At 36.6% G+C, this 14,750-nt stretch overlaps 1 protein-coding gene across 5 annotated transcripts in view; it reads left to right on the plus strand.

Annotated features, from left to right (window-relative positions):
- Window positions 1-14,750, plus strand: part of plce1 (phospholipase C, epsilon 1) — a 142,245-nt gene that overhangs the window by 58,595 nt on the left and 68,900 nt on the right. For all 5 annotated transcript variants that reach the window (XM_062055664.1, XM_062055665.1, XM_062055668.1 and 2 more), the window contains 2 exons: window positions 4,345-4,547; window positions 5,756-5,889. In XM_062055664.1, coding sequence (XP_061911648.1) covers window positions 4,345-4,547; window positions 5,756-5,889 — 337 coding nt within the window. The remainder of the gene's footprint in view (window positions 1-4,344; window positions 4,548-5,755; window positions 5,890-14,750) is intronic.

Here is a 14,750-nt window from a genome sequence, read left to right on the forward strand (position 1 = left end):
TATAACAGCAGTTTAGAACATTGTGATATATTTTTTATTTATTTGGGTAATTTAAATCTAATTATAGAAAATGCACAAAATAAATTAAATCTCACATTTGAATGTTCCTAAAAACACTGACAGTGTTATGTAAGGGGTACCACTTTTGCTTGTTTGTACAACTTTTCATCACAACCCTAAAATGGGATTTGGGGGTGGGAGCAGCTGTCACTGGGGTCTTCTAATTTACTTTCTCTGGACTTAAACCATTAGCATTTCCTGTCCACTCTGCTCTGTAACATGAGCTACACAGCTAGTGCGCTACAGTTGCAGCTAAACATACTGTTGCATTGCTTTGTTTACTGTACAGTAGTACCAGTATGTAAATGATTGACCCTCTAACAGTAAATGTTCATTCTGGCAATACTACTTATGGACACCAGTGAAAGATGATGTCACTTTCTGGCTGTAAGTCCAGTTACCGTAAAGCTGCGTATAGCTGCATGCATGAATATGTATGTCATTTTGATTGGAAGCAGGTCTCTATGTCGTGCGCCTGAGGATGAATGTTTGTTTGTCCACGCATGTGTGAAGACAGCTGCTGCGTGTCCATCAGAGAGACAGCAAGTTTGTCCTTTGTTGTCGGCCTCTCTTCTTACGCTCGCTAGTGCTCTGCGTCCCGTGGTCCATTAGTCGTATCTTTCAAGATGTTTGCAGGATGAGGAGAAACAGAATAAAAGTGGAGTAGGGGGGAAAAAAATTGTACCTTTTTAGGCTAGATTTCAAGTTGGGATGCTCCAAAAAAATCACAGTTAAAAAAAATTAAACAACAAATTCAGTTAATCAATTTTTAAAATGTGTTTTTAAGCCATCTCCGCACGTACCTATTATGTCAGCAGCCAAGTGGAGCTTATGTAACCTATTTTGAAAAGTTTGTATTACATTTTATACACCAGATAATATATTGCAAGAATCTGTTTGAATCGAGAATTGATTTTGAATCAAATCGTCACCCTAAGAATCAGATTTTAATTGAATTGTGAGCAGTGATTGGCAAACTACTTGGAAAATGTAGTAAGCTAAGCTACGGGTTACTCTCGAATAAATGTAGCTAAGCTACAGGGGAAGCTACCCCCGGAGAGTTGTAGCAAGCTACACGGCAAAAGTAGCTTGCTACATCAAAGCTACATTTAACAGCATTTATGTCTATGTGCCCACATGTATAATATCAATGTTAATGTAACTGAGAGTGTACAAATGGACCCATTAATGGAGTCCATTACTCTTAACTATCTGTTATTTAGCTTGGGACACCCTACAACTACCTCTCGGGGTCCCCATACCCCACTGTATGTATTTTAGTTTGCCTTTTCTTTGGCCCAGCCCTTTAATGTTATTCATTTCTCTGTCTACAGTAAAAACACAGCATCTATTTATATCTTCACAAAGTTGTTGTTTGGGAACAGTTTGTAATAGTTATGCGCAGTAAAACTTTTTTATGAACTCAACTCACCTTAATGTGTTTTTCAAAATTTGTGTTGGGCGTCTTAGATGAAGAAAACAGTTATGATTTTGGTTTACAGAATTAACAACTAAAAACTAAGGTGTTGGCCATTGTTTTCTCTAAATGCATACATTTTTCTAAATATGGCCAAGGACATGTATTATTGTGGATTTTCTGCACGTCATCCTCATCACTAAAGGAAAAATCTAATACGCGGGAGAGAATTCTTCTGCCATTTTTAAGTATGTTTTTTTTTTTAGTCAGTTTGAAGCGGCCCTCTGTCGTCATGTGACATGAGTGCGTGACTTATTATGATTTTGCTTCCAGGTTTTGATGACCCGCCTTACCTTGCCTCTGATTGGCCAGTCTGTAATGTGTCACCCTAACCTTAGCCAATTGTGACTCATCATAAGAACACCAACCAATCATCATGGATTTTCTCCATATGTATGGACGTTCTCATTCATCCAGGTCATTGTATTTTGTTCGTATTTTTTGGGGCCTGGATTCGCAGTCCATTTACTCTTTTTGTCGCTTGTAGCTTTGATGTAAGCTACAAGCTACATGGGTCTAAAAGTAGCTAAGCTACAGAAAAAGCTACTCATTCAAAAAGTAAATGTAGGTAAGCTACATAGCTTAGCTACATGTAGCTTGTTACTGCCCATCACTGATTGTGAGTTATTATAAAATTGACATCCCTAATACTTGTCTGCAACCAGCAGAGGTGCCGTTAATTCTGTCTCAACTGTTTGACTATAGAACTACTTTATTCTGCTTAATACTACACTGGCATTGAAACAGGAGTTCAAAACATTTAATATTTTGAATTAATTTTATTGAAGTATTTCAGTTTTAAATGAACTTTTTGTCAGTTGATTTATTCAATTTAAATAAAAGATCAATGAAACATATACACAATATACAGTAAGTGGATAATACAATTATTTAAAAATGAAATAAACATTCAATAATGATAATAAATTATTTAAAAGAATAGAATACACACTTTTAAAAAGTAGCTCATGTTCCTCATCTTTCTGTCATAATTATCTTTTTTTTCTGCTCATTGTTTCTTGTTGGGTATATTTGAGTAGCTACAATAGCTCCATATAAAACCAAATTGTTATTATTGTATATGACATACACTACCATTCAAAAGTTTGGGGTCACATTAAAATGTCCTTATTTTTCAATGAAGATAACTTTAAACTAGTCTTAACTTTAAAGAAGTACACTCTATACATTGCTAATGTGGTAAATGACTATTCTAGCTGCAAATGTCTGGTTTTTGGTGCAATATCTACATAGGTGTATAGAGGCCCATTTCCAGCAACTATCACTCCAGTGTTCTAATGGTACAATGTGTTTGCTCATTGGCTCAGAAGGCTAATTGATGATTAGAAAACCCTTGTGCAATCATGTTCACACATCTGAAAACAGTTTAGCTCGTTACAGAAGCTACAAAACTGACCTTCCTTTGAGCAGATTGAGTTTCTGGAGCATCACATTTGTGGGGTCAATTAAACGCTCAAAATGGCCAGAAAAAGAGAACTTTCATCTGAAACTCGACAGTCTATTCTTGTTCTTAGAAATGAAGACTATTCCACAAAATTGTTTGGGTGACCCCAAACTTTTGAACGGTAGTGTAAGTATATGAAAGTGTATAAAAAGTAATGTAAATACAGTCACAAAACTCATATACAGTAGGTAAAGTTGTATTATTGCCTCGCTCTTGTGAGAATCCTGCGTGTGAATGAAGCATTAGGGAGTGGCACTATCCAGGCCTAGCTGCAGTGTGCTCAAACAACCCCCAAGTAGCATCTGTGAGCAGATAATATTGTATCATCTCTTTCTCTTAAGGACATATCAGGTCGGTAGTGCATTCTTCACACATTCTTCGCTAACGCCCTCAAGTGAAGGATGAGGCAAAAATACAACTTTACCTACTGTATCTGCTCTTGAACGACTGCACATAAAAGGGTGACAATTTGTCAAAACACGTACCTCAACTGAGGTACTGTACCTGTGCTGTTTTGTTTTTTTACAGATACACCACAACATGTATTGGCTTGAATTTTTTTCACACCCCGGAATCACTCTAACTTTAGGGTGTTTAACCGAATCAGCACAAAATTGAGTACACACCTTTGGGGGACTAGCGAGCGTATGTCTGGACATTTTTTGCAACGTTGATTGAAAAACATCCAGGGACTTAGCTACTAATTGTCCATTAGTCACTGATATGTCTAATGATTGAGTGATTGCCACAATGGTGAGTTTTGTCTTTGCACTTGGTGAGCCAACCGTTTCCCTTGAAGTGAGTCAATACGCGTGGAATACAGTGGTTTCATAACAGCATGACAGGAAAGGAATGCAGGCTATGCACCATGCATGCCAAGTGCACTGTTTTGCTTTTTAGACTTATCTCTTGGACATGGACAAAAATGCATTGTTAATCTCGTTGACTTTATGTCTACTGCCTGTTGGCCAGTGCGCCGTTTCTGAAGACATTAGGTCAACGTTCTGATGGTCATAAGCAAAGCATCCTAGTGGAGGACAGGCTATTTGTCTTAATACTTCATAGTTTGTTTGTTTTTTGAGTTTTCAGTGTTGATCCTCTTGAAACGTGCTGGCTGCAAGCTCTCATGTCCTCCCGGGACTGTCCAAATCTGATGACCCAGTCTCTTTGCAGGAAACCCATCCCTCTTGTTGGACCCATTATGTAAAATACATAATGATTCTTAAGTAGATCCTTATTTGGTTAGCTTTGTTCCACAAGAAGATGTTGGGATAAGTAAGAGAACTACAGGATGTGAATTTGTACTTTTTAAAAAAAATACCTGCTTCTCACTTCTCCACAGGTAGTCAACAATGACCAGGACGCAGCCCAACTTAACCTGACTCATCCCGCCAAAAAGCTGCTGCTGCTTCTGAGTCGGCCCGCATGCATCAGCAACTTCCGACATTCCTGCTGGCCGCTGCTCCCCGTAAGCGCTCGTCTACCAGGACCGTATCAGGACCGCATCCTTCCTGAGCACAGCCAGGGATCTCCTTGTCCACCCAGGTGGTACTCCTCTTCTTACTATAAGACACATACATTTTTTAACAAAATATTTTTCGAAATAAAATATTTTTAATGAAATAATTAAAATATATATTTTTAATACAATAAATTAATATTTTAGATAAACTAATATTTGTTTACAAATCTAATCTAGCTGTACTTACTATAAAACAAATATTCTTTTGAATAAATGTTTTTTTTAAATAAAATATATTTAATGAAATCATTAAAATTTTTATTTTTAATACAATAAAATACTGTTTTTAATAAATTAAGTTGTTTAAAAATGTAATCTAACTGTGCTTACTAGAAGACACATTTTTTAACAAAATATTTTTCAAAACAAAATATATTAAATGAAATAATTAAAATGTACATATTTAATATAATAAAATAATGTTTTGATTAAATAATTGTTTAAAAATCTAATGTAGCTTTACTTACTACAAAACAAATATTTTTTTAACAAAATATTTTTCAAAAGAAAATAAATATTTTTAACGTAAAATTTTTATTAAAATTATTTTTTTTAACACAAGAAAATGTTTTAAATATAATAATTGTTTTAAAATTCCCACTACCACCAAAATCATATATATATATATTTTTAAAAGACCTAGAAACATGGACTAGGTTTTTTCCCAGTAATGTTTTATTTAATTATTTTTTAAATAATATAAATAGTTCATATGTTTGTGTGGATTTTAAATGGTCACATACAGTTGCACTTGAAATAAAACTTGCAATATATATATTTAAAATATTTGATGTGTTCAGCTTTTTGTTGGAAGTGTAAATTTGTGATGTACTTTAATGTAACTTGGTTGAGCATATTTGAAATTATCTCCACCATTACATCAATCAATTGGGGTTGAATAATGTCCAGAGGAACTGTAGCCTGCATCAGGGATACTTTGCAATGTTTACATTATTTACACACACACACACGCACACACACACACACACACACACACACACACACACACACACACACACACACACACACACACACACACACACACACACACACACACACACACACACACACACACACACACACACACACACACACACACACACACACACACACACACACATGCAGCGTTCCCTGTGTGAATCAGTACTCAGCTGTGCTTGTGAGAGAAAACTCCCTTTACATGATTCACCCCCATTTAATTCTACTTTCTTATTTTTTCCACTTCTTGTAGGTCTTATCTGGCATCTGATCATAGGACGTCTGTGTGCTCCCTGCTGACCGGAGCCCTTCTGGACGCCACGGCCGCCCTCGGGGCTCGCTCAGGCCTACCTTGCCCATTTGTCCAGTCCCCCAACATGCTGAAAGGTGAGTGTCATAACAATATTAAATAAGGTTATTTTGTAGGTTTTAGTATTGATAACCAGTGTTTAAGCTAAGGCAAGTCTGTGGGTGCTTCTTGCATTCCCTCTTTTGCGGATCGCAATGTTTACCTTTTGAGTTCAAGTATTCAGCAGGAATAAAAAGGCCTCGTGACATCACAACAGCTCATATGACGTGACTCAGCGTCCAGTCAGTTACTCTCTGCAGTGATGTTACAAATGTAAGCTGAGCCTGGACGTTAAAGTCCACTGGCAGCGCGCCACGGGACAGGCTGTCTCTGCAGGAGGGCCCCCCCACTCACACACACCCCCCCACATGCACACTGTCAGCACACGACCTCGTACGTCTTTCTCAGTGAGTCTTATTCATGCAAAAAGTGACCCTAGCGCAAGCAAACGCGACCATATACAGTGCATGGACATTTTTTGGGTCTTGGCAAGACGACAATCTTGACTTTTATCGGCTACCGTGTCTTTTGAAAACATTCTCAGATGGGCTACAAGGGAGTTAGTTTGTTAGGTTAAAGTCATAATTGGATGTTATAGGAGACATTTTGTTCCTGTTTGGATGGTACGCTAATTTATTTCATACCATATATGGTCAGAGTTTCTTCACTACACCGTGTTTTGTGTGTCTAACGTGTTTTTTATATGGACCGTCCAGTAAATGCTGCAGAAAAGACCTTTAAGGAGGAAACTCTACCACAGCTTGCCTGTACTTTATTTTTTATTTTTTTAAACTTTTCTACTTTTTGTATTCAGGTAATATTTACAAACAAGCTCAAGGTTGCAAAAAAAATAAAAAATATAGCCTTGCCGTTCCCTCGAGTGGCTGTTATTTCCCAAATGGCTTCATGTCCTCCTGAGGATCCGTGTCTTGTATTTTGCATAACAGTGCTATTTATTTCCAAAATGACAGGGACAACCGGTAGAAAATGAATGGGGGTGTGTATCTCTGACAAAAGAAATGTCAACTGCAGAGGTTGCTGGTTGTCAAGAGTTTGTAGAACAAGTTGTTTTTTTCTTTCCAGTGGTAAGCAAAGTGTTCTGTGAGCTCTCTTTGACCAACATTTGGATACTTACGACTTAAGCAACGTTTAGCGCTGTTTTTTATTACGCCATCAAGTTTCAAGAATTGTCAAAAATGTGTTAACTAATATATTATCAGTAGCGATGTATACAGAGTAGGGATGGGCGATATGGCCTTTTTTTAGTATCTCGATATTTTTAGGCCATGTCACGATACACAATATATATCTCAATATTTTGCCTTAGCCTTGAATGAATACTTGATGCATATAATCACAGCAGTATGATGATTCTATGTGTCTACATTAAAACATTCTTGTTCATACTGCATTAATATATGCTCATTTTAAACTTTCATGCAGAGAGGGAAATCACAACTAAGTCAATTTAGCAAAAGTGTATTTATTAAACAGTTATTAAGCAGTGGCACAAACATTCATGTCATTTCAAAACAGAAAGTGCAAGATTGTCAGAGACATTTTAAAACAAGCTATTAGTGCACGTTTGTGCATGATGTCACTAAGATGACATATCAAAACAACACTAAATTAAAGTGCACTTTTTGTACAGAACGCCACTACAATAGTTTAAAACAAAGTGCACTTTTGTGCATGATGTCACACAAGATATTTCAAAAACTGTAAAATAAAAATGAGCTGCATAATAGGAAATCAAATAGTGTATGTCCTTCGCTATGTGGTAGGTTCCTGCGGACGTTATCTCCTTCTATTGTTGACTATTTTTTTCATATGGTGTTGATGTGGAAATGGTTGCCTCGGCATTTTGTTGGTGTGGCACCGAACGGAGATGTTGACATGCAGAGTAAGCACTCTTCATTCTCTAGCGGGTGACTTTTCAAATGATGCTACATATTAGCAGTAATGCTACTTTTTGTAGCAACGCTTTTGCCCCACACTTGACAAATTACGGTTGTCTGTTCGACATCTTCCCACTTGAAGCCAAACCAACGTCAGACGATGGACCCCCTGCTGTTTTTCTTGGGAATTAATTCTTCCTTCATTTGTTACCAGATTCGCACCTTCTTTCTCTCGTATTACCAATCACACCACAGCTAACGTTACCCATGCTGCTACCTCTCTGCTCGGCGAGGGCGTATACGTATGTGACGTATGTAATAAGGTGCGCTTGTTTTATGTCTCTGTGAGAAGGAGAGACAACAAAGAGTGAGAAGAGCCTGTAGTGTAATGCCCGCAGCTAAAAGCAACTACGTGAGAACGTATACTCGAATATCACGATAAAGTCATTTTCTATATCGCACAGAGACAAACCCACGATATATCAAGTACATCGATATATCGCCCAGCCCTAATACAGAGTACCAGCATTTTTAGGTACCGATTCCTGATAGGGTCTGTCCAAGCGAACCGAGGAAATTCTGGACTAATGATACTGCTGTCGGTACTTTTTTATCCAGCTGACCGTCGTAATTATGACATGCGTGTGTTGAAACATTCATTAAGGTGCCGCTGCAAAGCATAAAAAAAGACACGGCGGAACAGCCAATCGGAGTCGCCTCATTTTCGGTTACGCGGAAGCAAACAATCATAGATTCACGTGTCATCGGAATAGCAGGCGTAACCAATGTTTGCTATAAGCAGATTATAAATGCGGAAAGTCGCGAAAACTGTCGTAATGTGATTGAGATGCTGTCATTGAAGGGAAAAGGGGAAATCATGTTTACCGTGCACTTGACAAACACGCAACTCCATGGAGCTGTGCCAGCCAGGGTCCATCTCGCTATACACAGCCCTGCACGGTGCACCCTTTAGGGCCATTTTTGTGCTGGCCTGCGGGACACACGGCCACCTCAAACTACCAAACTAACTCCAAAATACAGACCCGAACATTTCCCAAATGCCTTTTACGTGTCAGCTGCTATGTTTCTTTTGCAAATATGATGACTACTTACTTGTCGCCATAAAGCTGTGTGAAAAACACATGCTGAAGACATTTGTTGACGCAACCACCGATTAAACAGCTTCATTGGTAAGTCCATGATAACTTGACAGCTTCTATTAGTATAGTTGGCGCACAAGTGTTGAAATAATAACTGATGCATCTTTCTTTTACTTGGAAACATGTATCGTATTTTTCGGAGTATAAATCGCTCCGGAGTATAAATCGCACCGGCCGAAAATGCATAATAAAGAAGGAAAAAAACATATATAAGTTGCACTGGAGTATAAGTCGCATTTTTTGGGGAAATTTATTCGATAAAACCCAACACCAAGAATAGACATTTGAAAGGCAATTTAAAATAAACAAAGAATTGTGAACAACAGGCTGAGTAAGTGTACGTTATATGACGCATAAATAACCAACTGAGAACGTGCCTGGTATGTTAACGTAACATATTATGGTAAGAGTCATTCAAATAACTATAACATATAGAACATGCTATACGTTTACCAAACAATCTGTCACTCCTAATCGCTAAATCCCATGAAATCTTATACGTCTAGTCTCTTACGTGAATGAGCTAAATAATATTATTTGATATTTTACGGTAATGTGTTAATAATTTCACACATAATTCGCTCCTGAGTATAAGTCGCACCCCCAAATTATGAAAAAAAACTGCGACTTATAGTCCGAAAAATACGGTAAACTCAAATATATTGGTACATTGTTATTGTGATTTTTCTTATTTAATTTCATTGTTTTAATTCACTTAGAATATTGTTAAAACGCTGCACTAATTCCTAGTTTATTTGTGTTTTACTACAGATGCAATTAGAAACAATGTAAAAAAATAGTGGTAATAATGGAGATTGGATGATTTTTTTTCCCCCATATGGCCCAGCCCTGTAAGGATGTGATAATCAGCTTGGAGTAATCACAAATAAGGAAGCAGCACCACACAAAAGTCTGTAACAACAATATTTCCTCCTCAAAAGACTTTCAAAGTCCAGTGTTTAGCGATCCAGTAATCTACAAGCCAATATTAATTCACTCAAAAAAGTGAAAAATTGAAGTCATATAATTATCCATAAAGTTGCTCAGAAGATAGAATCAGCTGACAGGTCCCTAGTCGGTGTCTAACGCCACTCCCTCACGCCGCGTTTGTGTGACATCAAAACACATCTTGCTTAACGGCACACCCATTTAATATGCTAATTGATTGTATTAATGTATATGATATATTTGATATGATATGAGTTATGAAATGATGTACAGTACCATGTGAAAGGTATGTGCTCTGCCTACATAGATATTATTACCATCTGAGTGTAATTGTAATGAATATACATACAGTGATGGATCTGTGTGGTCTTCACAAGATGATGACGCAACTGCATTGCACTGCAAACATAGTTGACTTGTTTAATAATTAAAAAGCTGCTGTTGATTAAAGACTTCCCAGCTGTGAGATGTTACATGATGTTAACCTCTTGTGCCAATACAAATTGTAATGAAAATGCATTTTAAAAATCTTTATTTACACTAATTACATATAGTACCAATAAGAGTACCGATAAATACCAATATTGATAAGGTTATCGTATCGATAAAATAGATCCCTAATTACAACCTCACAACAATAAACAGCCTTAGCTTTGATTGTGAATGAGAAAACGCTAATGCCGAGGTGAGCAGCTTGTTTTTTTCTTCGTCGTTCATTCTTCAACATATCAGAAACAACAAAACACCTTATCTTTTACATATATTTTTTTTCTTCTACTCTGGCGTTGTACTTTTATTAAACAGTCCTTGCTGACACTGCTCACCAAAGCCAAGGAAAAAGCAAATGACAAAATATAATTTTAAAAAAGAAGTTTTAACCGTACCATTTGTACGATTAAAAGTTTTAGTCGCTGTTTTGTGTGTCTGTAGCTTTAAAGGGGACCTATTATGCAAAACGATTTTTTCTTAGCTATTTGCACCTGTTTTTGTGTATTTAGGGTTTGCACAAGTCCCGAAAATTTGAAATCAAACCATGGAGGCATTGCGGAGATATTTATAAAGCAATTTTGTCTTCCTTCAGACTTCCTCCAAACATCTCGTTTGTGCACAATATCCACTTTTTACATATAAACTGCAACGTTGTACTTGTTTAACATAATAGATGCCTTCATTCGTTGGTTGCATTGGTTGAATTGCATGATCGACAAACCAAGACAGGAATAATACAGCTTTGGCCACTCCGATGCAGTGTTAATTTTACAGCTGTTTTTAATTTAGCCTTTTGACAAAAATGTCATTTAGTTTTAGTCCAATTTTAATCTAAATTGTTTTAGTTTTAGCCAACAGAATTACATCATATTTTAGTAAGCTAAAATTACAGTAAATTTAGTGGACTAAAATATAAAGTATAAGATAAAGCCTCTTTAAAGCACCATTATTTAGACTACCTGCAAAAGAATGATGTCGGTAGTGATTTTTTGCTGCACAGGTCAATGTGTATAAATATCTTTCAGACACTTTTTCTATTTTTTATGCTGCGTCTCTGGCAAAGCAGGTGTGTATGTTTGTTGTGAATCGTTACATTCCCTCATTATATTTTCTATTTAGGTTTCTGTTGATAATCAACATTCTAATAGTGCTAGATTAGTTTCTGGGGTTTCTCAACTTTCCATTTTGTGACCTTTTTATTTCTAATTCATATCAATAATTAAAAAAAAATGTTGTCTTGTCTTTTAATATCCCATTCCAATCTTGATTGCTTGACAAGAGAAGCAAATTAACTCTCAAATATTTCTGAAAATCAATACATTTATCATTAAAAAACTAATTTAATGGTTTTTAATACGAAAAACAAAAGTTATAATAAAGAAGAGGTTACATTATTTATTGATGGCATCAAAATTAGCTTGTCTAAAACCCAATTTTTAGGAGTTATTGTTGATGAGAAACTTGGAAAGAATACTAAATTTGTTTGTCGCAACATGATGTACAGTATTTTGAGTGAAGTTTGTTTTATTGATCATTCTTGTATGTTGACACTATAGTTTAATATATCCACATATAATGTATTATAATAGTATTTGGGGTGCTACTTGTCATTCATACCTTTTATAAAATATTCTTAATCCCCAAAATCTTTAAGAATAATACATTTTTCAAATGGACGATCTTCATATGCTCCTCTTTTCAAAAAAAGACAGTGTTTTGACAATATTTAATGTGAACAAATATTCTATATTCATATTTATGTACAAGTTTAGGTACAAGTACAAGTTGACATGCTCAGTGACCTTGTGGTTAGAGTGTCCGCCCTGAGACTAGAAGGTCATGAGTTCAAACTCTGGCCGAGTCATACCAAAGACTAGAAAAATGGGACCCATTACCTCCCTGCTTGGCACTCAGCATCAAGGGTTGGAATTGCGAGTTGAATCACCAAAATGATTCCCGAGCGCAGCCATCGCTGCTGCTCAGTGCTCCCCTCACCTCCCAGGGGGTGAACATGCGGATGGGTCAAATGCAGAGGTTAATTTCACCACACCTAGTGTGTGTGTGACTATCGTTGGGACTTTAACTTTAAGTATGTACATTTGTTTATTGATTTACCAATAGTTTTCCATACGTTTTTTTTACATCATCTTCTGATATACATACTTACTCAACAAGACATTGTCATGACTTTTATCTACCTTTATGTAGAACGTCAACTAATAGATATACGCTAGATATAGCAGTAAAAATGAAACATGTCCTCTACACATTTTACTTCCTCATCTCACAAGGAAAAGCATCTGATTGGCTCTCCTCCGTAACGAACTCCCCGCTCCTCTTTCACATGTATGCTGTTAAAGAGCTGTGATTAGATATATTCCGAATTTGTCCCACGCATCTACAAGACGAAATTAAATATGATTGGAATTAGTTTCTGTCAATATTTTCGTCTCGTTTATATTCTTTAACTAAATATGTCAGTTGATTGTGTTATTGTCTGAGTTAGGGCTGGGCGATATGGCCTTTTATTAATATCTCGATATTTTTAGGCCATGTCACGATACACAATATTTATCTCGATATTTTTCCTTAGCCTTGAATGAACACTTGATGCATATAATCACAGCAGTATGATGATTCTATGTGTCTACATTAAAACATTCTTGTTCATTCTGCATTAATATATGCTCATTTTAAACTTTCATGCAGAGAGGGAAATCACAACTAAGTCAATTGGCCAAAACTGCATTTATTAAACAGTTATTAAGCAGTGGCACAAACATTCATGTCATTTCAAAACAGAAAGGGCAAGATTGTCAGAGACATTTTAAAACAAGCTATTAGTGCACTTTTGTGCATGATGTCACTAAGATGACATATCAAAACAACAGTAAATTAATGTGCACTTTTTATACGGAACACCACTGCAATATTTTAAAACAAATAAAGTGCACTTTTGTGTATGATGTCACACAAGATATTTCAAAAACTTTAAAATAAAAATTAGCTGCATAATAGGAAATCAAATTGTGTACGTCCTTCGCTATGTGGTTGTTTACTGCGGACGTTATCTCCTTCTGTTGACTATTTTTTTCATACATTGTTGATGTGGAAATGGAAGATGCCAGGCTCAATTGAGTCAGTGCTGTTTGCTTCGGTATTTTGTTGGTGTGGCACCGGCCGAGATGTTGACATGCGGAGTTTCAAGCACTCCAGTCCTTATTCTCTAGCGGGTGACTTTTCAAATGATGCTACAAATTAATAGTGCTGCTACTTTTTGTAGCAACACTTTTGCCGCCTACTTGACATATTACGGTTGTCTGTTCAACATCTTCCCGCTTGAAGCCAAACCACCGCCAGACGATGGACCCCGTGCTGTTTTTCTTGGGAATTAATTCTTCTCTCTCTCGTATTACCACTCGCACCGCTCCGCTTGCACCACCTGCTACAGCTAACCTTACCCATGCCGCTACCGCTCTGCACCGCGAGGGCGTATGACATTGCACGCGCGGCAGTATGTGACGTATGTAAGAAGGTGCGCTTGTTTTTATCTCTCTGTGAGAAGGAGAGACAAGAAAGAGTGAGAAAAGCCTGTAGTAGTGTAATGCCGGCAGCTAAAAGCAACTGCGTGAGAACTTGTACTCGAATACTCACGAAATAGTCATTTTCTACATCGCACAGAGACAAACCCGCGATATATCTAGTACAGGGGTGTCAAACTCAAATACAGAGTGGGCCAAAATTTAAAACTGAACAAAGCGGCGGGCCAAGGTTGAACAAATTAACCTTTTAATAGGGACCCAAACAAGTTTTGCATTGAACATTGAACAAGCAAGGCTTATATAACTTTATAGTGACATGCAAAATTGAGTTTCAAATAATAATAATTAAAAAATATCAATGGCATATCAAATAAAATAAAAATAAAAATTGAATGCCTCTTTTCTATTTGCAGCCTTCTGAGGTAAATATCAAAATAAACTTTTTCCACAGGCTAATAATAAATTTGAAAATAAAATAACAATAATGAATGAATCAAACATTCAAGCCTTGAAGTAGCAAGAGAAAGTGCATGAATAAAACGTTAATTATTGCTCAGTTTGCTACACTGATTTGCTTTAACACTGAATATGGAACAAGCAACGCTGATATAACTTAATAGTGCAAAATCAACTTTAAAAAAACTAACGAAAAAACATCAATGTTTATAATACAATTTAAATAAAAAATTGAATGCCTCTTTTCTATTTGCAGCCTTCTGAGGTAAATATCAACATTAACTTGGTGGGCGGGGGCGGGGTTTGGTGGTAGCGGGGGTGTATATTGTAGTGTCACGGAAGAGTTAGTGCTGCAAGGGGTTCCCGGTATTTGTTCTGTTGTGTTTATGTTGTGTTACGGTGCGGA

Source organism: Entelurus aequoreus, linkage group LG08 (genome assembly GCF_033978785.1).
Source record: "Entelurus aequoreus isolate RoL-2023_Sb linkage group LG08, RoL_Eaeq_v1.1, whole genome shotgun sequence".
Taxonomy (NCBI): domain Eukaryota; kingdom Metazoa; phylum Chordata; class Actinopteri; order Syngnathiformes; family Syngnathidae; genus Entelurus; species Entelurus aequoreus.